Below are 23748 nucleotides of genomic sequence, written 5' to 3'. Positions count from 1 at the left end.
GAGCTTCCGGAAACTGTGCGAGAGTCTGAGTTGGGCGTCAAGAGTTCCGGTGCGGTTTTTCTTTACGTGTTCGTAAAGTTCTTGGGTGTGAGAGCAACGAACGTTCCGGATTGAGATCGTGCTTAAGACTTCCAATTCCCATTTGCACTTGGGTGAAGCGGTTAGAGCTGAAAGGGAAAGGCTGGAGGCAAACAATTTAACTCAAATATCTGAGAGCGATTTCGCGCCGTGCAAGACACTCCAGGACTTGTAGTTCCACTCCGGGGAACGGACTCGCCTGACAGCTGCCGGAAGTGAGGCTGCGCGGAATGGCCGCCGCTGCGACCATGGCTGCAGCCGCCCGGGAGCTGGTGTTGCGGGCCGGAGCCTCAGATATGGAGGAGGAGGAGGGCCCGCTGGTGAGAACGCAGGGCTGTTTCTCCTCCAGAGTCTCGTCCCATCTCCTCACGTCAGAAAGGCCTGGGCTGGGTGTAGGCACAAGGTTGGGAGCTCGGCTGCTACCGGTGATGCTACCCGGTTTGGCTCTCCATACACCTTCCTGGAATCGGACCTGAACCTGAGCGGGGACCAGAATGGCCGAGACTCAGGTTCTGGGGCCACAATTTCAGTTAATCTCCAGATGTTTGGGCAGAATAGAGAAGCAGTGTAGAGTAACAGCTAGGAACATGGCCTCTGGAGTTAGATTGCTTGGGTTCTAATTCCATCTCTGCCACTTACACTCTGTGTGTCTTTGGGCAAGTTAACTAGTCCCTCTGTGCCATCACTTTCCACACCTATGATGAAGAAAATAAGACCTACTGTATAGGTTGTCGGTTAGGATTAGGCAAATGAATACAAATAAGATGGCACCTGGCATGTAGGTAAACACTATAGGTTAGCTGACATTTCTAGAAAGGCTGGGGCTCCCCAGAGGGATGGTGATAGAACACCTAAGACAGCAGGAGTGTAGAGATCCTAAATTCAACTGCAGGTTCTGCTCTGTCCTCTGCATCTCCTAATTTTCCTCATTTGGTCACCTCCGCCCTTTCTGGGTTGCCTGTCTCCTGGTCATATTCCCTACCCATCAGCCCCAATCAGTAAGACTGAGACAATATGAGACTTCTGGAATTTTTGGACTCAGTATTTACCTATGGCTCCCCAGTGAAAGTCCTTCTCCCCCACTTGAAGGGTTGGTGATTATCCCATTATATCTTGTTCTCCCCCTTGCTTTCCCATTAACCTGTCCCTCTCCACGAGGGTGGTCCGGGTCTTCAGGAGCCATTGCAGCTTGGAGAGTTGGACATCACCTCTGATGAATTCATCCTGGATGAAGTGGATGGTAAGTGATGGCACGGGGGCGGGGGGATGCATTTCCTATAACCTGAGAGGCATGGGGGCTGGAAGTACTAAGGCAGGGGTTAGTGTGCAGATGTTCAATGTGGGGATGGAGCTGTGGAGGAGCTGGATGGACACTTACGATGAACTTCTATTTGCAGTTCACATTCAGGCGAATCTGGAGGATGAGTTAGTAAAGGAAGCTCTTAAAACGGTGAGGTTTTCCACTATACTAATCTGTCCCTCCACTTACCCTCCCCTCAAAGAAAAGAAGAAGAAAACAATCTCTTGCTCTTCTAATATCACCTTGGTGTCTTACTCTCTAGTCCTTCATTGACTCTGTTCCACCATCCCTTCACTGATTCCCTCCTGACCTGTCACGTTTCTGTCCTCCCAGGGTGTGGATCTCCGTCACTATTCAAAGCAGGTTGAGCTGGAGCTACAGCAGATTGAGCAGAAGTCCATTCGGGATTGTATCCTCCAGCAGAGAAAAAGGGTGGTGTTATTAAAATGGGCATTTTGGGGGGCATGGTGCTGACAGCCCAGCTGGGGCTGCCATCTTCTCTCTGAGGTTTATGTCACCTCAGGGAGAAATTGGAGGGGTCCTGCGGGTCTGAGGATCTCCATCTCCACAGTGAGGCCCCTTGACTTTTTGTGAGTCAGATATCCAAGAGAGTGAGAACATAGCATCTCTGCACAACCAGATCACAGCCTGTGATGCTGTCCTTGAGGTTAGTAACCCTCATAATCCTGAGCCCAGATCATGGTCTCTGGGACCTTTCTTTACGTCATCAGCCTCAGGCGGGGACAATTAGAATCACTTTCAGGATGACCTCAGCAGCCTTTTTTGTTGTTGCTCCTATGACTAATGTTATTTGCCAGTGACCTTTCAGGTACCTCTTCCCTTATCACCCACTACCCTCATGGACTGATAGATACTGGAGATTTTACCAAGAAACTTGGGTGGCCCACTCGTCCCTTACCAACCCTATGGCCATTCAGTAACACTTCCACCTTCCCCCAGCGCATGGAGCAGATGTTGGGAGCTTTTCAGAGTGATCTCAGCTCCATCAGCTCTGAGATCCGGACACTGCAGGAGCAGTCAGGAGCCATGAACATTCGGCTTCGAAACCGCCAGGCTGTCCGGGGGAAACTCGGGGAGCTTGTCGATGGTCTGGTGGTGCCCTCTGCTCTGGTCACGTGAGTCACCAGTTTGAAGGGGCATAATGTTTATACCAAGTAGATGGGCTGGAGCGACCTACTCTACTTACCACATGGGTCTCCATCACGTCACTTCCAGAAACTGATGAGTGGGTTGACAGCTCTTCCTAACCTTGATGCAGGCTTTAGGCATCAAAGATTAGGAATCATCCAGGGTCGGGCGTAGAGAAGGGGTCCAAGGCTTACGTGGGTGGTGGAGGTGTGTGTGTCTAGGAACAGAAAACTTTGTACGTGTGTCCTGACTCTATGATGCAGTGTAAGAAGGGAGAGGAGACAGAGGCTGGATGCCAGGGGTATGGTTTAGAGTCTAGGGGTGTCTGGGTCTCCCTCTGCACCCATCCCACCCCTCCTTGCTCCCCAGGGCAATTCTGGAGGCACCAGTCACAGAGCCCCGGTTCCTGGAGCAGCTGCAGGAGCTGGATGCCAAGGCAGCTGCAGTCCGAGAGCAGGAAGCTAGGGGCACAGCGGCCTGCGCAGACGTCCGAGGCGTGCTCGACCGGCTCCGGATCAAGGTGGGGAGGGGGGTGGATACCCTAGAGACTACTCAAACCAGCCTCCCTGAGAAGTCCACCCTGAATTGCCCTGGCAAAGCTCATTGTAGCCTGTGCCCAAGAACTTCACCTTGCCTTTACCTGGCAGAGCTCATTCTCACATCTCTGGGTTCCCCTGAAAGTCTTAAGAAATATCAAAAGAGGTATTCTCTACTCTTCCTCCTCCCATATCCAACATTTGTTCCTTCCCTCAGTAATTCCCAAACAGTGAGAAGGTTGCAGCTTCATGCCCTGTGTTTGGTTCCCCATGTCTAGGCAGTGACGAAGATCCGAGAATTCATCCTTCAGAAGATCTATTCCTTCAGAAAACCAATGACCAACTATCAGATCCCCCAGACGGCCCTGCTGAAGTACAGGTTGTCGCCCAGAGGAAGGGCTGGGGGTGGCCTCGGAGCTCTTGAGCAGCCCAGCATGATGCTGGGCATCTTGGGCCGTCAGGGAGACTGACTGGTCCCTGGCTCCTCCAGGTTTTTCTATCAGTTCCTGCTGGGCAACGAACGGGCCACCGCAAAGGAGATCAGGGACGAGTACGTGGAGACGCTGAGCAAGATCTACCTGTCCTACTACCGCTCTTACCTGGGGCGGCTCATGAAGGTGCAGGTGAGGCCACGGAGGGAGAGGCAGTCCTGGGCCCCTTGGCTGTGGGGAGGGGCAGCTACGGGGCAATGGGGGACAGTATAAAAAGACATTTTTTTGGGGAAGCAGTGGTTCACAGTTCTCTCTGCTGTTTTCTCTAGTATGAGGAAGTCGCTGAGAAGGATGATCTAATGGGCGTGGAAGATACAGCCAAGAAAGATATCCTGGAGCTGAGGGGCCCTCATGCTGGGTCTGGAGAGTGAGGGGGCTTCTGGCTCCAGCCTCCAAGGCACTGCTGCTTACCTTTTTCTGTGGGACCAAAACCTTTGAGAATGTGATCAAGGCTGTGGCCTCCCTCCCCAGAAAAATGCACAAATCATCTTGACACGAGAGTTTTGCATATGATGTCAGGGGGTGTAGAGGCTCCTTAGAGTCCATTCACCGATGTGAGGTGAAGTGGGGCCCCAGAACTGGGAAAGAGGGACCCTGGGGCTGTGTCTGGCTGCTGGGTGCCCCTGGAGGTCCTGAGTCTTTGACCTTCCATCACAGTTGTGATCTGACTGTTTTCCTTGACTCTGACTCTCCACGATTCTTCTCAAAGCCATCCCTCCGCAGCAGGAACACCATCTTCACCCTGGGGACCCGGGGCTCTGTCATCTCCCCCACTGAACTGGAAGCCCCCATCCTTGTGCCCCACACGGCCCAGCGGGGAGAACAGAGGGTAGGAGGAGGAGCAAGCCTTAGCCGACGGGGTGGGGGGTGGGGGCGGGAGAACTCCGAGTACAGACCTCAGGGCAAAGCTTCCCCTACTGCAGGCCCCCGTGGGAGTCCCCTTCTCCAGTCACCCCAGTGTTCTGTGATAAGAGGGTTGGGACCATTGACTTAGGGTGTACAGAGGGAAGAGGTGGGTGGTATGTCACAAGGCAGGTGTGGAGGAGGATATGGGAGCAGCAACAGCAGGTGGGGGCGGCCTCTTCTCGTGCCCCCCCTCCCCCTACCTCTTCAGTACCCGTTCAGGATGCTCTTTCGCAGCCTGGACTAGGGGTAGATGGGGAGGGTCTCCTGAGCTCCCATTACCCAGGTTTGCTGATTTCCCAACTGTGTCCACGGACTGCTGGTACTGGGGTCCATCCCGTCTGTCTCTCTTCTTACCCCTTCCATCCTAGTATCCTTTTGAGGCCCTCTTCCGCAGCCAGCACTACGCCCTCCTTGACAACTCCTGCCGTGAATACCTTTTCATCTGTGAATTCTTTGTGGTGTCTGGCTCGGCTGCACAGGACCTCTTCCACGCCGTCATGGGCCGCACGCTCAGCATGACCCTGGTAGGCTCCCTCGCTCCCGGGCTCTTAGAACTCTGTCCCCAGTTTTCGTCAGCACCACAGTGAGGTCACAGCCCTGGGGTTACTGAAACCAGGATCCCCTCGTTCTAAAATGCATGAGCCACGTCCTCGCTGTGTGACTCCCCATGAAACCATCAAAGCTTGGGGTCCCGGAGGCTCTTGGGGACACACAGGTGACAGCACCTGAAAACTCAAGGGCCCCTAAACCTTGGTGTTCAGCCCTGAATTCTGCTATGATGGGCTTGTGATTTTAGATCTGGGGAGCAAGGCAGCAGGACCACCCGAGTGGCCAGTGGGCAGGGAAGGAGCATTTCCCACTTAGATCCCCTCCCCAGTGCCAGGTCCCCAGGGGAGCACAAGCATCTGTCCATGGCCACTGGGAAAAGCAAAGTAACAGATACTCTCTTCCAATCCCCTGCCTGTTCCTAAATCATAGAAACACCTGGAGTCTTACCTCACTGACTGCTACGATGCCATTGCTGTTTTTCTCTGTATCCATATTGTCCTCCGATTCCGCAACATTGCAGCCAAGAGGGATGTTCCTGCCCTGGACAGGTCGCTGAGTTCTGGTCCTTGATGTCCCACTGGCCTTGAAATCTTTAGTCTTGCACCAGCCTGCCCTGACCCGTGGGCTCCTCCTGACCTGAACCATTGACCCTGTTCCCATTTGTCTGTCTAGAGGCAGTATTGCTGCTTCCAGACTCACTTTTCACACCCACTCCAGCCTCCACCAACCATCACTCATCGATCAGGGTTTCCGCACACACACCCTCCCCCTGGCCCCCACCCCTGACGTTCCTTGCCAGATCTCTCATTCTGATCAAGCCCACAGGTACTGGGAACAAGTGCTTGCCTTGCTGTGGCCACGGTTTGAACTGATCCTGGAGATGAACGTCCAGAGTGTCCGCAGCACTGACCCTCAGCGCCTCGGGGGGCTGGACACTCGGCCTCACTACGTGAGGGCGGGCAGGGGTAACGGGCTGTTGAAAGGCAGGGCTTGAAGCCTCGCTGCAGGGGTCACCCAGGTTCACGGTTGTGTCCATGAGCCTGGTTGGACAGCTAGCCACGCTGTGTGAGGGGCAGTCTGGGAGTGTGGTCAGACTCAGGGTGGGCTGGGCACTGTGGTGGGAGGGATTGGAGGTGGGAGTCACCCAGGGACCGGTTGGCCAGCTTCAAGGGAGTTGGGGGTTTCATGGGCCAGGGGGTTGGCGTGATTTTTCTTCCCACCTTCTTTCTCCCAGATCACACGCCGCTATGCAGAGTTCTCCTCTGCTCTTGTCAGCATCAATCAGACGATTCCCAATGAACGGACGATGCAGCTGCTGGGCCAGCTACAGGTGAGGGGCGGCTGGGAGAGGTTTCCGAGCCACAGGGCTGCTGCAGGGGGCTGGAGTGTGAGGTGGGGGCCCTTGCCTGCTCCTGTCACGTCCTCCTCTCATTTTTTTTTCAGGTGGAGGTGGAGAATTTTGTCCTCCGAGTGGCAGCCGAGTTCTCCTCAAGGAAGGAGCAGCTTGTGTTTCTGATCAACAACTACGACATGATGCTGGGGGTGCTGATGGTACCTGAAGCCCTTTCTCCTTGTCTCCCTCCCCGGAGAATTCGGGTTCCCCCCACTGCTCCGTTACCTCCACGAGGGCAAAGATTATGCTGGCTTTGTTTGGTGTTTTATTCTTGCAGACTGGCACAGCATCTGGCTACGTACAGTAAATGTGGGGAGAAGGGGATATTCTGACGTGAAGGGCAGCTTCTCCCCAAACTTGAGATTTCCCTCTGTCTTCCCTTAGGAGCGGGCTGCGGATGACAGCAAAGAGGTTGAAAGTTTCCAACAGCTGCTCAATGCTCGTACACAGGTAGGGGTGTGGGGAAGAGGAAAGGGATAGTCCCATGTGCTGTTTAGTTCAGATTGTGTGTGTGTGTGTGTGTGTGTGTGTGTGTGTGTAGGGGCCGTTAGCAGACTCCAGATACACAGAATTGGAATTGTTATAACTCTTGGTTCACAACATGCTGTCATTATTGGTCTATTTTATTTTCTTTTGTATTTTTTTAATGATATAGACATCCATGAACCTACCACACACCTTGGCAATAAACCCCACCCCATCACCCTGCATCTCACATAGAGGCACCTCTTGACCTAAATGTTGTCTTTATCACGCCCTGGCTTTTAAAAATACAGCTATAGGGACTTCCCTGGTGGTCCAGTGGTTAGGACTCTGCGCTTCCACTGCAGGGGGCATGGGTTTGATCCCTGGTTGGGGAACTAAGATTCCACATACCGCATGGTGTGGCCAAAAAAAAAAGTAAAAAAAAAATAGAGCTATAGGTATGCCAAAACAGTAACTATTTGGTTTTGGGTTTGAGTGCCATAAAAGCAAGAGTCACAGGATTATTTCATGCATAATATTTCTAGTATTGTCCTGTTATGACATACGGCTGTAGCTCATTCTTTTTCACTGCAATATAATGTTACATTGTGTGAATGTAACAGAGGACATTTGGATTATTTCCAGTTTCTTGCTCCTGTGAGCATTGTTTTATGAACAATTATGTCTTTTAGCACACATAGATATATCAAAAGTTTTATCAAAAATCTCTCTTGGAAGTAGGAGTAGGCTTGCTGCATCTAGAGAATGCTAGTATTCAACTTTATGAGACAATGCCAAATTGTTTTCCTAAGTGATGGGACCAGTTTATTCCTTACCTGAAATGTATAAGAATTTTCATTGAGTAATATTTTCTCCAACATATGATAGATCATACTATCTTTGCCTTTCTGGTGGGTGTCTCACTGGGATCTTGATTTGCATTTTCCTGGTTACTAATGAGATTGAGCATCATTTCAAATGTTAAGTAACCATACAAATTTTTCTTTTCTGTAAAATGTCTGTCATAGCATTTGACCTTTTAAAACTTGGGCTGTTTGTGTTTTTCTTATTGATTTATAAGAGTTCTTAATACAAAAGACTTAATACAAAAGTTCTTAATACAAAAAATAATACAATATAATAATACAAGAGTTCTTTTTTTTTTTTTAAGTTTTTAGGCATTGCATAGGTAGCATTTATTTTTATTTATTTGTTTATTTATTTATTTATTTATGGCTGTGTTGGGTCTTCGTTTCTGTGCGAGGGCTTTCTCTAGTTGTGGCAAGCGGGGGCCACTCCTCATCGCAGTGCGCGGGCCTCTCACTGTCGCGGCCTCTCCTGTTGCGGAGCACAGGCTCCAGACGCGCAGGCTCAGTAGTTGTGGCTCATGGGCCTAGTTGCTCCGCGGCATGTGGGATCCTCCCAGACCAGGGCTCGAACCCGTGTCCCCTGCATTGGCAGGCAGATTCCCAACCACTGCGCCACCAGGGAAGCCCACAAGAGTTCTTAATACAAAAATACTTAATACAAAAGTTCTACTAATCTTTTGTTGATTGTATAGGTTGCAGATACCTTTCAGGAGGTGTTTTATCTTTTAACTTTTTTTTTTAATTTAATTTTATTTAAAGAAATTTTTTTGCCCTCTCTGTGAGGCTTGTGGGATCTTAGTTCCCTGACCAGGGATCAAACCCAGGCCCTCGGCAGTGAAAGTGCGGAGTCCTAACCTCTGGACTGCCAGGGAATTCCCCTTTTTACTTTTTTTTCTGCTTCTTATTTTTTTTAATATTCATTTATTTATTTATTTGGCTGCATTGGGTCTTAGTTCCGGCGCACGCGGGCTTAGTTGCCCCACCGCATGTGGGATCTTAATTCCCCGACCAGGGATCGAACCCCCATCCCCTGCATTGGAAGGTGGATTCTTAACCACTGGACCACCAGGGAAGTCCCCCCTTTTTACTTTTTTTTATGTTGTCTTATGATGAACAGAAATTTCTAATCGTAACTTGATGAATTTAATAATCTTTATTTTTGTGTTTTGTTTAAGAAATCCCTAATTATCCCAAAGTCATAAAAATATTATACTGTATTTTCTTCTTAATATTGTAGAATTTTGCTTTTTACTTTTAAGCCCTAAATTTACCTACAATTGATTTTTGTGTATGATGTGAGGTAGGAAACTAATTATTTTCTATTTGGAAAAATGATTGGCCTAGAACCATTTATAGGAAGTCCCTTTCTTTCCCCATCTGATCTGTAGTCCCGTCTCTGTCACACAGCAAAACTCCACAAACATGTGCCTCTTGCCTCTAGTCTATTCCATTGATCAATTTGTCTACCCTGCAAAACAGTTTTAATTATTATGCTTTTAGGACAAATTCTCCTACCTTCTTTTTTTTGTTTTGTTTTGTTTTTGGCCGCACCATGCAGCTTGTGGGATCTTAGTTCCGCAACCAGGGATCGAACCCATGCCACCTGCAATGGAAGTGCGGAGTCCTAACCACTGGACTGCCAGGGAATTCCCTCTCCTACCTTCTTTTTCATCATTATCTTGAGTATTATTGGCCTTTTGATTTTTCATGTAAATTTTATGATCGGCTTATAAGTTTTCACATAAAAAAAGCTCATTAATGATTTTGAATGTAGTTGCATTGATCAGTTTAGAAGAATTGATACTTTTTGATATTGAAACTTCCCATCAACATGGCCCCTCTCTACATTTTTAAATATGTTCTTTAATGTCTTTTGATAAACTTTTATAATATTCAGCACAAAGATATTGCAAATCTTTTGTTAGAGTTGTTCCTAGGTAGGTGTAATATGTAGCTTTAGTCCTACTAGGAATACATAAATCCTTCCTAATTCTTTACCTTTTATTTCTTATGTCTTTGATCTTTTACTCTTCTGGCCAGGACCTCTATGACAGAGTGTAATAGTTGAATAATATCCTGTTCCTGAGTTTAAAAGAAATGCTTTTATCATTTTCTCATTAAGAGTAATGTAGATGTAGGTTTTTTTGTAGAAGCCCTTTATCAGGTTAAGAAAATTCCTTTTAATCACTTGTGTGCTAGGAGTTTTTATTGTAGTTTTTCCTACTAGAAATAAATCTACATTTATTTAGGGATAATTACTAAGAATAATACTAGGAATTACTAGAAATAATAACTACATTTTTTTTTCTCTCTAATTGTTTGGACTTTATTCTTTTAGGATTTGTCCTTTAAATAAACTGTTGCTCCTTAAATATTGTCTTTTAAAAAAGAAATTTACTTGTTTGAAGTGGTGTATAGAAATGCTGTTGATTTTTGTACATGGATTATATAGCCAGCTACCTTCCTAAATTCTTTCTTTTTTTTAAAAGTATCATTTTAACTTTATTTTTATTTTTTAAAATTTATTTATTTATATTTGGCTGTGCTGGGTCTTCATCGCCGCGTGGAGGCTTCCGCAGGCTTTCTCTGGTTGCGGCGAGCAGGGGCTACTCTTCGTTGTGGTGTGCGGGCTTCTCACTGCGGTGGCTTCTCTTGTTGTGGAGCACGGGCTCTAGTCGCGTGGGCTTCAGTAGTTGTGGCACTCGGGCTCAATAGTTGTGGCTCATGAGCTTAGTTGCTCCGCGGCATGTGGGATCTTACTGGACGAGGGATCGAACCCGTATCCCCTACATTGGCAGGCGGATTCTTAACCACTTCGCCAGCAGGGAAGTCCCCTAAATTATTTCTAATAATATTTTTGGAGGTGTGTGTGTGTTTCTTTGTAGGCGTTCATCATCTCTGAATTGTGACAGTTTTATTTCTTCTTTTCTGACCCCTATGTATTTAATTTCTCTCTGTCTTTGTTCTCTTACTGCATTGGCTAGTACCTCCAGTACAAAGCTGAATGGTTGAATAGAAGTGGTGATAGTGAGAATGCTTATCTCTTCCTAATTTTAAAAGGAGTGCTTTCATCATTTCCGCATTAAGAGTACTGTTGTAGGTTTTTTATAGATATCCTTTATCAGGTGAAGAAAATTCCTTTCGATCCCTAGTATGCCAAGAGTTATTAATTTTTAAAAAATCATGAATAGGTATTATTTTTAATCAAGAATGTGTGCTTTTTCTGCATACATTGAAGTAGTCATATATTTAATTTTTAAAAAATCTATTATGTCATGGGTGGGATAAATTAGGACTTTGGGATTAACAGATACACACAACTATATATAAAATAAACAACAAGGACCTACTGTATAGCACAGAGAACTATATTCAATATCTTGTAATAACCTATAATGGACAAGAATCTGAAAAAGAATGTATATAACTATATGTATATATATCTATATCTGAATCACTTTGCTATACACCTGAAAGTATCACAATGTTGTAAATCAACTATACTTCAATTAAAAAAAAAAAACTACTGTGTGGTATATTACATTTGTAGATTTTAGAATGTTAAACCATTCTGGATTTGGTCTAATTCATTTGGAATTTTTGCTTCTCTGTGCAGAAGCGAGATTGGCCTGTGATGTTCTTTTCTTGTACTGCACTTGTGTGGTTTTGGTACCAAAGTCATACTGGATTTGTAGAAGAAGGTGGGAAGGAAGTATTTCTTCATTCTTTTTATTCTGAAAGAGTTTGAGATTGAAATGATCACTTCCTTGTAAGTATCTTAGAAATTGCCAGCACAAACATCCAGGAAGATTTAAAACTATGAAATTCCTGGGCTTCCCTGGTGGTGCAGTGGGTAAGAGTCGGCCTGCCAACGCAGGGGACGTGGGTTCGAGCCCTGGTCCGGGAAGATCCCACATGCCGTGGAGCAACTAAGCCCCCGCGCCACAACTCCTGAAGCCCGCGTGTGCCCTAGAGCCTGTGCCCCGCAGCAAGAGAAGCCACTGCAATCAGAAGCCCGCGCACCACAACGAAGAGCAGCCCCTGCTCGCTGCAGCTAGAGAAAGCCTGCGCGCAGCAATGAAGACCCAACGCGGCCATAAATAAATAAATAAATAAATAAATTTGTTTGAAAAAGTGTGGCACTGCCATTGAAAAAAAAAATATGAAATTCCCTCTAAGTACTGCTTTTATTGAGTTCTGTAGGTTTGAATATGTAGCATTTTTATTATTCAGTTCTAAGAATTTTTATATTTCAATCATTTCTTTTTCAATCCGTGAGATTTTTTAGAGGAGTGTTTTAAAATTTCCAAAAGTAGTTTTTTAATTTATCTTTTTGTTATTAATGCCTAAATTGCATTGTGGATGGAGAATGTGGCCTTTTGGTACTGAAAATTTGAAATTTGAAAATTTTTTGAAATTTGTTTATATTTGCTTTGGCCTAGGACACGATCAACTTTTGTAAATGTTCCATGGTATTTTTTAATTTTAAAATTTAAAAATTTTTTAAAATTTATTTATTTGGCTGCAGCGGTTCTTAGTTGCGGCATGTGGGATCTAGTTCCCTGACCAGGGATCGAACCTGGGCCCCGTGCATTGGGAGTGCAGAGTCTTAGCCACTGGACCACCAGGGAAGTCCGCCATGTATGTTTGAGAAGATTGTGTATTCTTTGATTGTCAGGTGTGGAAATTAAGCTCTTTAATTCTGCTGTTCACATCACCTATATCTTTACTCATTTTTTTTTTGTCTACTTATCGGTAGTTGAGACAGATGTTTTGAAATTCATAAGTTTATCAGTTTTTCACTGCAGTTTTTTTTTTTTTAACATCTTTATTGGAGTATAATTGCTTTACAATGGTGTGTTAGTTTCTGCTTTATAACAAAGTGAATCAGCTATACATATACATATATCCCCATATCTCTTCCCTCTTGCATCTCCCTCCTTCCCATCCTCCCTAACCCACCACTCTAGGTGGTCACAAAGCACCGAGCTGATCTCCCTGTGCTATGCGGCTGCTTCCCACTAGCTATCGGCTTTACATTTGGTAGTGTATATATGTCCATGCCACTGTCTCACTTTGTCCCAGCTTACCCTTCCCCCTCCCTGTGTCCTCAAGTCCATTCTTTAGTAGGTCTGTGTCTTTATTCCTGTCCTGCCCCTAGGTTCTTCGTGACCATTTTTTTTTTTTTAGATTCCATATATATGTGTTAGCATATGGTATTTGTTTTTCTCTTTCTGACTTACTTCAGTCTGTATGACAGACTCTAGGTCCATCCACCTCACTACAAATAACTCAATTTCGTTTCTTTTTATGGCTGAGTAATATCCCATTGTATATATGTGCCACAGCTTCTTTATCCATCCATCTGTCGATGGACACTTAGGTTGCTTCCATGTCCTGGCTATTGTAAATAGAGCTGCAGTGAACATTGTGGTACGATTCTTTTTGAATTATGGTTTTCTCAGGGTATATGCCCAGTAGTGGGATTGCTGGGTCGTATGGTAGTTCTATTTGTAGTTTTTTAAGGAACCTCCATACTGTTCTCCATAGTGGCTGTATCAATTTACATTCCCACCAACAGTGCAAGAGGGTTCCCTTTTCTCCACACCCTCTCCAGCATTTATTGTTTGTAGATTTTTTGATGGTGGCCATTCTTACTGGTGTGAGATGATATCTCATTGTAGTTTTGATTTTCATTTCTCTAATGATTAATGATGTTGAGCATTCTTTCATATGTTTGTTGGCAATCTGTATGTCTTCTTTGGAGAAATGTCTGTTTAGGTCTTCTGCCCATTTTTGGATTGAGTTGTTTGTTTTTTTGATATTGAGCTGCATGAGCTGCTTGTAAATTTTGGAGATTAATCCTTTGTCAGTTGCTTCATTTGCAAATATTTTCTCCCATTCTGAGGGTTGTCTTTTTGTCTTGTTTATGGTTTCCTTTGCTGTGCAAAAGCTTTTAAGTTTCATTAGGTCCCATTTGTTTATTTTTGTTATTATTTCCATTTCTCTAGGAGGTGGGTCAAAAAGGATCTTGCTGTGATTTATGTCCTAGAGTGTTATGCCTATGTTTTCCTCTAAGAGTTTTTTGGTGTCTGGCCTTACATTTAGGTCTTTAATCCATTTTGAGTTTATTTTTGTGTATGGTGTTAGGGAGTGTTCTAATTTCATTCTTTTACATGTAGCTGTCCAGTTTTCCCAGCAACACTTATTGAAGAGGCTGTCTTTTCTCCATTGTATATCCTTGCCTCCTTTGTCATAGATTAGTTGACCATAGGTGCATGGGTTTATCTCTGGGCTTTCTATCCTGTTCCATTGATCTATATTTCTGTTTTTGTGCCAGTACCATATTGTCTTGATTACTGTAGCTTTGTAGTATAGTCTGAAGTCAGGAGTCTGATTCCTCCAGCTCTGTTTTTTTCCTTCAAGACTGCTTTGGCTATTCGGGGTCTTTTGTGTCTCCAAACAAATTTTAAGATTTTCTGTTCTAGTTCTGTAAAAAATGCCATTGGTAATTTGATAGGGATTGCATTGAATCTGTAGATTACTTTGGGTAGTTTAGACATTTTCATAATATTGATTATTCCAATCCAAGAACATGGTATATCTCTCCATCTGTTTGTATCGTCTTTAATTTCTTTCATCAGTGTTTTATAGTTTTCTGCATACAGGTCTTTTGTCTCCCTAGGTAGGTTTATTCCTAGGTATTTTATTCTTTTTGTTACAACAGTAAATGGGAGTGTTTCCTTCATTTCTCTTTCATACTTTTCATCATTAGTGTATAGGAATGCAAGAAATTTCTGTGCATTAATTTTGTATCCTGCAACTTTACCCAATTCATTGATTAGCTCTAGTAGTTTTCTGGTGGCATCTTTAGGATTCTCAATGTATAGTATCATGTCATCTGCAAACAGTGACAGTTTTACTTCTTCTTTTCCAATTTGTATTCCTTTTATTTCTTTTTCTTTTTTGATTACCGTGGCTAGGACTTCCAAAACTGTGTTGAATAATAGTGGTGAGAGTGGACATCCTTGTCTCGTTCCTGATCTTAGAGGAAATGCTTTCAGTTTTTCACCATTGAGAATGATGTTTGCTGTGGGTTTGTCGTATATGGCCTTTATTATGTTGAGGTAGGTTCCCTCTATGCCCACTTTCTGGAGAGTTTTTATCATAAATGGGGGTTGAATTTTGTCAAAAGCTTTTTCTGCATCTATTGAGATGATCATATGGTTTTTCTTCTTCAATTTGTTAATATGTTGTATCACATTGATTGATTTGTATATATTGAAGAATCCTTGCATCCCTGGGATAAATCCCACTTGATCATGGTGTATGATCCTTTTAATGTGTTGTTGGATTCTGTTTGCTAGTATTTTGTTGAGGGTTTTTGCATCTATATTCATCAGTGATATTGGTCTGTAATTTTCTTTTTTTGTAGTATCTTTTTCTGGTTTTGTTATCAGGGTGATGGTGGCCTCATAGAATGAGTTTGGGAGTTTTCCTTCCTCTGCAATTTTTTGGAAGACTTTGAGAAGGATGGGTGTTAGCTCTTCTCTAAATGTTTGATAGAATTCACCTGTGAAGCCATCTGGTCCTGGACTTTTCTTTGTTGGAAGATTTTTAATCACAGTTTCAATCTCATTACTTGTGATTGGTCTGTTCATATTTTCTATTTCTTCCTGGTTCAGTTGTGGAAGGTTATACCTTTCTAAGGATTTGTCCATTTCTTCCAGGTTGTCCATATTACTGGCATAGAGTTGCTTGTAGTAGTCTCTTAGGATGCTCTGTATTTCTGTGGTGTCTGTTTTAACTTCTCCTTTTTCATTTCTAATTTTATTGATTTGAGTCCTCTCCCTTATTTTCTTGATGAGTCTGGCTAATGGTTTATCAATTTTGTTTATCTTCTCAAAGAACCAGCTTTTAGTTTTATTGATCTTTGCTATTATTTTCTTTGTTTCTATTTCATTTATTTCTGCTCTGATCTTTATGATTTCTTTCCTTCTACTAACTTTGGGTTTTGTTTGTTCTTCTTTCTCTAGTTCCTTTAGGTGTAAGGTTAGATTGTTTATTTGAGATGTTTGTTGTTTCTTGAGGTAGGATTGTATTGCTATAAACTTCCCTCTTAGAACTGCTTTTGCTGCATCCCATAGGTTTTGGATCGTCGTGTTTTCATTGTCATTTGTCTCTAGGTATTTTTTGATTTCTTCTTTGATTTCTTCAGTGATCTCTTGGTTATTTACTAACGTATTGTTTAGCCTCCATGTGTTTTTGTTTTTTACGTTTTTTTCCCTGTAATTGATTTCTAATCTCATAGCATTGTGGTCAGAAAAGATGCTTGATATGATTTCAATTTTCTTAAACTTACTGAGGCTTGATTTGTGACCCCAGATGTGATCTATCCTGGAGAATGTTCCGTGCACACTTGAAAAGAAAGTGTAATCTGCTGTTTTTGGATGGAATGTCCTATAAATATCAATTAAATCTATCTGGTCTGTTGTGTCATTTAAAGCTTGTGTTTCCTTATTAATTTTCTGTTTGGATGATCTGTCCATTGGTGTAAGTGAGGTGTTAAAGTCCCCCACTATTATTGTGTTACTGTCGATTTCCTTTTTTATAGCTGTTAGCAGTTGCCTTATGTATTGAGGTGCTCCTATGTTGGGTGCATATATATTTATAATTGTTATACCTTCTTCTTGGATTGATCCCTTGATCATTATGTAGTGTCCTTCCTTGTCTCTTGTAACAATCTTTAATTTAAAGTCTATTTTGTCTGATATGAGTATTGCTACTCCAGCTTTCTTTTGATTTCCATTTGCATGGAATATCTTTTTCCATCTCCTCACTTTTAGTCTGTATGTGTCCCTAGGTCTGAAGTGGGTCTCTTGTAGACAGCATATATATGGGTCTTGTTTTTGTATCCATTCAGCGAGCCTGTATCTTTTGGTTGGAGCATTTAATCCGTTCATGTTTAAGGTAATTATCGATATGTATGTTCCTATTTCCATTTTCTGAATTGTTTTCAGTTTGTTTTTGTAGGTCCTTTTCTTTTCTTGTGTTTCCCACTTAGAGAAGTTCCTTTAGCATTTGTTGCAGAGCTGGTTTGGTGGTGCTGAATTCTCTTAGCTTTTGCTTGTCTGTAAAGCTTTTGATTTCTCCATCGAATCTGAATGAGATCCTTGCTGGGTAGAGTAATCTTGGTTGTAGGTTCTTCCCTTTCATCACTTTAAGTATGTCATGCCACTTCCTTCTGGCTTGTAGAATTTCTGCTGAGAAATCAGCTGTTAACCTTATGGGAGTTCCATTATATGTTGTTTGTCGTTTTTCCCTTGCTGCTTTCAATAATTTTTCTTTGTCTTTAATTTTTGCCAATTTGATTACTATGTGTGTTGGCGTGTTTCTCCTTGGGTTTATCCTGTACGGGACTCGGCACTTCCTGGACTTGAGTGTCTATTTCCTTTCCCATGTTAAGGAAGTTTTCGACTATAATCTCTTCAAATATTTTCTCTGGTCCTTTCTGTCTCTCTTCTCCTTCTGGGAACCCTATAATATGAATGCTGTTGCGTTTAATGTTGTCCCAGAGGTCTCTTAGGCTGTCTTCATTTCTTTTCATTCTTTTTTCTTTATTCTGTTCCACAGCAGTGAATTCCACCATTCTGTCTTCCAGGTCATTAATCCTTCTTCTGCCTCGGTTATTCTGCTATTGATTCCTTCTAGTGTATTTTTCATTTCAGTTATTGTATTGTTCATCTCTGTTTGTTTGTTCTGTAATTCTTCTAGGTGTTTGTTAAACATATCTTGCATCTTCTCGATCTTTGCCTCCATTCTTTTTCCGAGGTCCTGGATCATCTTCACTATCATTATTCTGAATTCTTGTTCTGGAAGGTTGCCTATCTCCACTTTATTTAGTTGTTTTTCTGGGGTTTTATCTTGTTCCTTCATCTGGTACATAGCCCTGTGCCTTTTCATCTTGTCTGTCTTTCTGTGAATGTGGTTTTTGTTCCACCTGCTGCAGGATTGTAGTTCTTCTTGCTTCTGCTCTATTTCTGTTTCGTAGACAGGTTCATTTGTGCCATATTAGATTCCACAAAAGATTTTATTTTTAAGTGGAAGTAGTTTATTTTTAAATGGAATAAAAGTTTCATTTTCACCTTACCAGATCTTACTATTTGGGTTGGGTTTTTTGTTTTTGTGTTTTTTCTTTTTTCTTTTCCTATTTTAATTCCTCCCTTCCATTGTTTTTTACTTGTTTGTTTGCTTTTTCATTTTAACTCTGTGTTTTGGGAAATTTCAAATGTACATGCTATATAGAGGATAACATGATGAACTCCCAGGGGCCATCACAGATCTTCAACCAGTAACAACTCACAGACAGTTTTGTTTCATCTGTATCAGCACTCACTGTTCATCCTCCTCCTACCCGTCCTTCCCACCCCCAGTGATTTTGAATTTAAAAAGTTTTTTTTTTGTCTGCATTGGGTCTTCGTTGTTGTGTGTGGGCTTTCTCTAATTGTGGTGAGCGGGGGCTACTCTTCATTGTGGTGCGTGGGCTTCTCATTGTGATGGCTTCTCTTGTTGCTGAGCATGGGCTCTAGGCGCACGGGCTTCAGTAGTTGTGGCGCTCAGGCTCAGTAGTTGTGGCGCACGGGCTTAGTTGCTTCACGGCATGTGGAATCTTCCCAGACCAGGGATCGAACCCATGTCCCCTGCATTGGCAGGCAGATTCTTAACCACTGCACTACCAGGGAAGTCCCTGAATTAAATTCTATACATCCCTATCACTTCATCTGTATCAGGATGTGTTTTAAAAACCACAATACTTTATCACACTTAAAAAAAATTATCACTTTCAGGGAGTTCCCTGGTGGTCTAGTGGTTAGGATTTGGCGCTTTCACTATGGTGGCCCAGGTTCAATCCCTGGTCGAGGAACTGAGATCAGCCTTGTGGTGCGGCCAAAAAAAGAAAAAAACCACTCTCAAAATAGCCAGTATTCAGGTATCCCCAGTTATCTCATAAACAGTGGTTCAAGTCAGGATCCATATGCATCCATACACGTCTCTTTTTTTTTTTTTCACATGTCTCTTTTTAATCTATAGATTTCCCTTCCATCTTACCCCCCTGCCCCGCTCTGCAATTTATTTGTGGAAGAAATTGAGTCATTTGTCATGTAGAATGATGTACAGTCTGGATTTTGCTGACTGCATTACGTGGCATGCCTAAACTGTTCCTCTTTTCCCATAAATGTGTAATTCGATGGAAAGGCTTGATCAGGTTCCAATTAGATTTTTTTTACAAGGCTATTTGAGAGGTAGTGGTGTGTACTTCTATCAGGGGCACATAATGTCTTCTTGGCTCTCTTTTTGCCAGTAGCATCAATGATCACTGCGTAGACCATTAGATTTCTGTACTTATCAGTGTCTCAAAAATTTCCATCTCCTTATCTGTCTGTGCTGCATTCTGAGTCATTTCTTTAATTATAAATTCCAATTTGCTCTATCATGCTTCCAGATATTTCTAATCTGAGATTTAGCCAGTTGACTTTTTAAAAAATTTTTAAATCATTTCTTTAATATTCCATTTTGTTTCAAGCCTTTCCATTCCTAATCTTGTTAATTGGTCATGTTTGTGTCTGTACCTTTAACTTCTTTGAACAGTTTTTACAGAATGTTAGCTGCTCTGTATCTGACAGTTCTAACATTGGCAGTCTTTGGAGGTCTAAGTCCATTGCTTATTGTCTGTGCTGACTCTCGTGGTAGCTTGCTTTCTTCTGTGACTGGTGATCTTTGAGTTCTTTTCTTGGTCTTAAGCAGTCATAGGGGCCTAAATTGGGATCGAGGGGATTTCAGAGAAGATTTGCCTCTCGTTTTGCAATAGCTGAAAGATGCCGTCCACCTGGGTCTACATTGGCACCTCTTTGAGGCTCTTGTGAGAGACCAGGCTCAGCATCCCCACTCAAGGCTAGCATCAGGCTCAGCTTCCTGATAGCAGAGTTGCCATGGCCACTTGCCTTCTGGTAGCCCTGCCTCTCCCAGTTGTCCACTTCTCTGGTTCCAGCCCTCTGCTCCCAGCTCAATTTTTTTCAAATGTAATTAAAAAAAAATTTTTTTTTGAGGAGGGTAATCCTTGGAGATTTCCCCTACTTCTTGTGAGACTGGCAGTGTCTTAAAGTATATGACCTTTGCAGAGTTGAGCTGTTCTGTTATGGGAGTTTTCTAAGGACCAAGTTGGGCATGATGCCAGAATTGGGGAAAATCTGCCGACACCAGTAAACTCAACTCTGTATGTGTGTATGTTTCTACAGGAATTCATTGAAGAATTGCTGTCTCCCCCCTTTGGGGGTCTGGTGGCATTTGTGAAGGAAGCTGAGGCTTTGATTGAGCGTGGACAAGCTGAGCGACTTCGAGGGGAAGAAGGTCTGAGGATGGGGTGGTTGTGGTGGGGTCAGTGGAAAGGTGAAAGGAAAAGAAAAATTCAAGGATGCAGGTTACATGGGGAGGGTGTCGAGCAGGAAAGAGTGGGTTGGGAGGACACTAAGAAAGAGGGCTTGCATGGTGAGGATGGCTATGCCTTGGGGAGGACTTAGAGGGATCAAATATCACTTAGCCATGATCTCTTTCCTCCTATTCTCAGTCCGGGTTACTCAGCTAATCCGTGGCTTTGGTAGTTCCTGGAAATCATCGGTGGAGTCTCTGAGTCAGGATGTAATGCGGAGTTTCACCAACTTCAAAAATGGAACCAGTATCATCCAGGTGACCTGCAGTTCCCAGTCCCCACTCCCACCCCACCCCATCACTGATTTTCCCCCCTCTTTTCTCGGGGCTCAGAATCATACAAATGACCCTTGATCTTCAACTACCAGCTGTGCCCAAAGTTCTGGATGAGCCCTAACCTGACTCCTAATCATCATCCTTAGCACCACCCCACCTCTCATCCCTCCGTGACTTTCTCTGAGCAGGGAGCGCTGACCCAGCTGATCCAGCTCTATCATCGCTTCCACCGGGTGCTGTCTCAGCCGCAGCTCCGAGCCCTGCCTGCCCGGGCCGAGCTCATCAACATCCACCACCTCATGGTGGAGCTCAAGAAGCACAAGCCCAACTTCTGATGCGCCAGACCCTGGGAGCCGCCAGCCCTCTCCATGGACTTCTGTGCCCCATCCCATCCCCTTCTTCACCTGGGGGCTCCCTTCCAGTTCTTCCCTTGCCTCCCAGGTCCTTGACATGCCTCACCCTCCCTTCATTCCCAGGACCCTGCCTCATCAGGTTAAGCTGAATCCCTTTGGCTTTCAGAATCTCCCATGTCTTCAGGTTTCCCAGGACCACTTCCTCCTGGGCTTCCAAACTGACCTTTATTATTTTTCCAGTTTTGTCATTCCTCTCTTTCCCTCCACTGCCCCACCCCCAGGGCTTTTTTCTTCTCCCAGTAAAACCTTCTGGTTCACTCAGCTCTTGTCACCATGTTATGAGGTGTGAAGCCTCGACTCTTCGAATTGGTGTGGCAAGGGGAGACTGCCTCATAATGGTTGATGTTTTTTTTTTCTTTTTTTCCTCAAAGTGAGTTCTTTTCTGTAGCTTTTTGACCTAAGATCTCAGCAACTTGAACACTAACCAGTCCCCTCCTGGCTTGAGAGTTACACCAAGGTCAGTCTGCAGAAAACAATAAATATTTAACATGACATAACACTCTTTTCCCATTTCTTTTCTCCTTCCTCCTGGGGCCTTCAAGTAGCCCCATCTCTGCTCCAGGGTCACGTTGGCTCTCTGACTACCTCCTGGGCCTACATCCCTTCTAGTGGGTGTCCAGAAAGTAGGGGCACACGGTTACCTCTCACCTTTAGCTACCTCAGGCCAAAAGAGTGGCTGCAGTGCTTTTAGGGCAGAGACTGTTTCATGAGTAACCAGCCTGATGGAGGAAATGGCCCTGGTTAAGATGGCAGATGCATCAAGGGCTGTGCCACCTTGGGCACTGTCCAAGGTCTGCCTTGGCTCCCTGACACCGACACCAGTTCTCTTTGCCTCCTGCCTCCTCAGGCTGACCCTGGGATTGCCTCCTCTCCTTCAGTGTCAGCTCCCTAGCTCCTCTGGTGTGGTTGTCACAGCCACTTGCTAGAGGGCTGCAGTACCCACACCACTGGGGCATTAGTAGGCCAGGTTTGCAATGTGATCATCTCATCCATTTCTGTGACTCGGCGCCTGCCTGGTGCCACTGCCTGTACACCTCATTTGAACTCAGACTCTAGACTGGGGAGACATGGGGGCGCCTTAAGTCCTAAGGGGGAAGGCCTGGGCAGTCAGGGGAAAATGGTAATTTGGAGACGCTTCCTCCGCCCCTATGGCCTAATCATTCCCTCCCAGCCCCGGCTTCGGCACTCTGGATGCAGGCCCAGCCCGTCAGCGGAGGCAGAGAGAATAAGAGTACAAAGGCGTCCCGCGTGTGGCCCGAGTGCGGGTGGCTGAAAGCGAGGACCGCGCATAGCGAGGCAGAGCTGGACCGGTTTCTCCCGGCGGGCCCTGCTGATTGGCTGCGGCCGGAGGGGGCGTGGCAGGGTCGCTGGGGCCGCCTTCTCCGGCTCCCGCTTTTTTCGGGTTCCGCCCCATCTCTGAGAGCAGCGCTCTGATTGGCTTTGGGACCCATATCTCTGAGCTTCAGCCTCAAGGACCAAGTCTGAAGAGCCGGGGAGGGTGCAGAGATGTTGGGGACTGAGGGCGGCTCCTGACTGGCTCAGACGCCTCAGGGGCGGAACCAGGATAGTGTCCTTAACTGACCTCACCCGGTGTCACCACCACTTTCCCCCTCCACTCGGCGTCCTTCCAGGTTTACCCTGCCTGACTCTTCGCCCCAGACATTCCCTGAGGCCTGACCAGTGCTGGGAGGTGGTGTGCTGGGCTCTGGGGGACCGCGAGCTCACCGCTGGGCGCCTCCACCTTCCTGTCCCGTTTCTACCCCCCAACCCCACCACCACCAGGGGGATCCAGATATTCTCACATTTGACCTGATTCCTGCCCCAGCTCGAGGAGCACAGAAGGGCCCAGGATTTGGGACTTGGGAATAGGGAGACATAGGCTGCTTTGACAGAGCAGTTTCTCAGAGAAGGGGGTCTCTGGATATCCCACGAGGGAGATTCCCGAGACAGGTGTCTTCATCGAAAGTCAACTAATACTACGATGGGAGAAGGGCTGTGCATGCTGGCACCGTGGTTTTCGAAGTTCTGCCCTTCTCTTCTCCTGTCCATCTCTGAACCCAAGTATATACGCTGGGCTGATAAGCACGGTTTCTTGCAGGCCTCACTGAAGAGCATTGCTGGAATATGAGGAGGCTCATATTCTGGAACCTGGAGGCATTAAAGTTACATTGGAGCACACAGTTTTCGGGAACATTAAACTGCTCCGGGAATCCACAGGAGCCCTCTGACCCAACGGTCTCAGGAGGGCATGAAAAGGCGACAGAATCGCGTGAAAGGGAGCCGCGATACCTATATCGACCTCCAGGGGGCAGCATCGACCAGGGGATGGAGTTCTTCATGCTCTCAAACTGTTGGCGACTGCTGAAGCGCCCCCTTCATGCCCCCTTCAAGCTGAAGCAACTGAGGGACTTTTCCTTCAGTCTAACAACATTCAGTCCTGTGGCTTAGATGGGTCCTTGTGATCCCCAGGCTGAAACTCATAACTTCTGGCTAACATCACCGCCCCTCAAACTTCTCCTTCACTTTTTTCCTTTTGCTGATGACAGACACACTGGCCTCACAGACCCAGAAGCATCAGGGATCACTCCTTAAGACGGGACTGTGTCAATATCCTCCTTCCCTTTGCTAACCTGTAAGACTCGTGTCTGTATCTGGTACATCGGTTCCTGTCTTTACCTAGTGTCATATAGGAAGGACTTGGAGGTGTCCTTATGGATTGTAATAGTGCCCCAATGCTAAGGGATCTCTGTCCTTTAAAGAAATATCATTTCCCTCTATTTTTACACCTCTGTGCCTTCAGCTTGTCCTGAGTTATTTCTTTTCTTTTTTTTTTTTTA

At 44.9% G+C, this 23748-nt stretch overlaps 1 protein-coding gene across 3 annotated transcripts; it reads left to right on the top strand.

Moving 5' to 3' along the window:
- Nucleotides 1–7: 7 nt before the first annotated feature.
- Nucleotides 8–21408, top strand: VPS52 (VPS52 subunit of GARP complex). Of its 3 annotated transcripts, none has more exons than XM_068557214.1 (20): nt 8–398; nt 1255–1318; nt 1476–1528; nt 1712–1787; nt 1978–2045; nt 2339–2514; nt 2897–3047; nt 3342–3442; nt 3554–3686; nt 3824–3881; nt 4250–4383; nt 4829–4984; nt 5439–5557; nt 5835–5958; nt 6244–6339; nt 6453–6560; nt 6787–6852; nt 20033–20144; nt 20362–20480; nt 20687–21408. In XM_068557214.1, exons 1-20 carry the CDS (start codon nt 309–311, stop codon nt 20831–20833), a joined length of 2151 nt encoding a protein of 716 aa, XP_068413315.1. In that variant the 5' UTR covers nt 8–308; the 3' UTR covers nt 20834–21408. The 3 variants fall into 3 exon arrangements, with proteins under 3 accessions (XP_068413315.1, XP_068413314.1, XP_068413316.1); XM_068557213.1 differs by having other exon boundaries at nt 1237–1318; XM_068557215.1 differs by lacking the exons at nt 8–398; nt 1255–1318; nt 1476–1528 and having other exon boundaries at nt 1974–2045.
- The last annotated feature ends 2340 nt before the right edge of the window (nt 21409–23748 follow it).

Source organism: Eschrichtius robustus, chromosome 12, assembly GCF_028021215.1.
Source record: "Eschrichtius robustus isolate mEscRob2 chromosome 12, mEscRob2.pri, whole genome shotgun sequence".
Taxonomy (NCBI): domain Eukaryota; kingdom Metazoa; phylum Chordata; class Mammalia; order Artiodactyla; family Eschrichtiidae; genus Eschrichtius; species Eschrichtius robustus.
The sequence above is the reverse complement of the archived record's forward strand: the minus strand, read 5'-3'. Positions and strand labels throughout refer to the sequence as shown.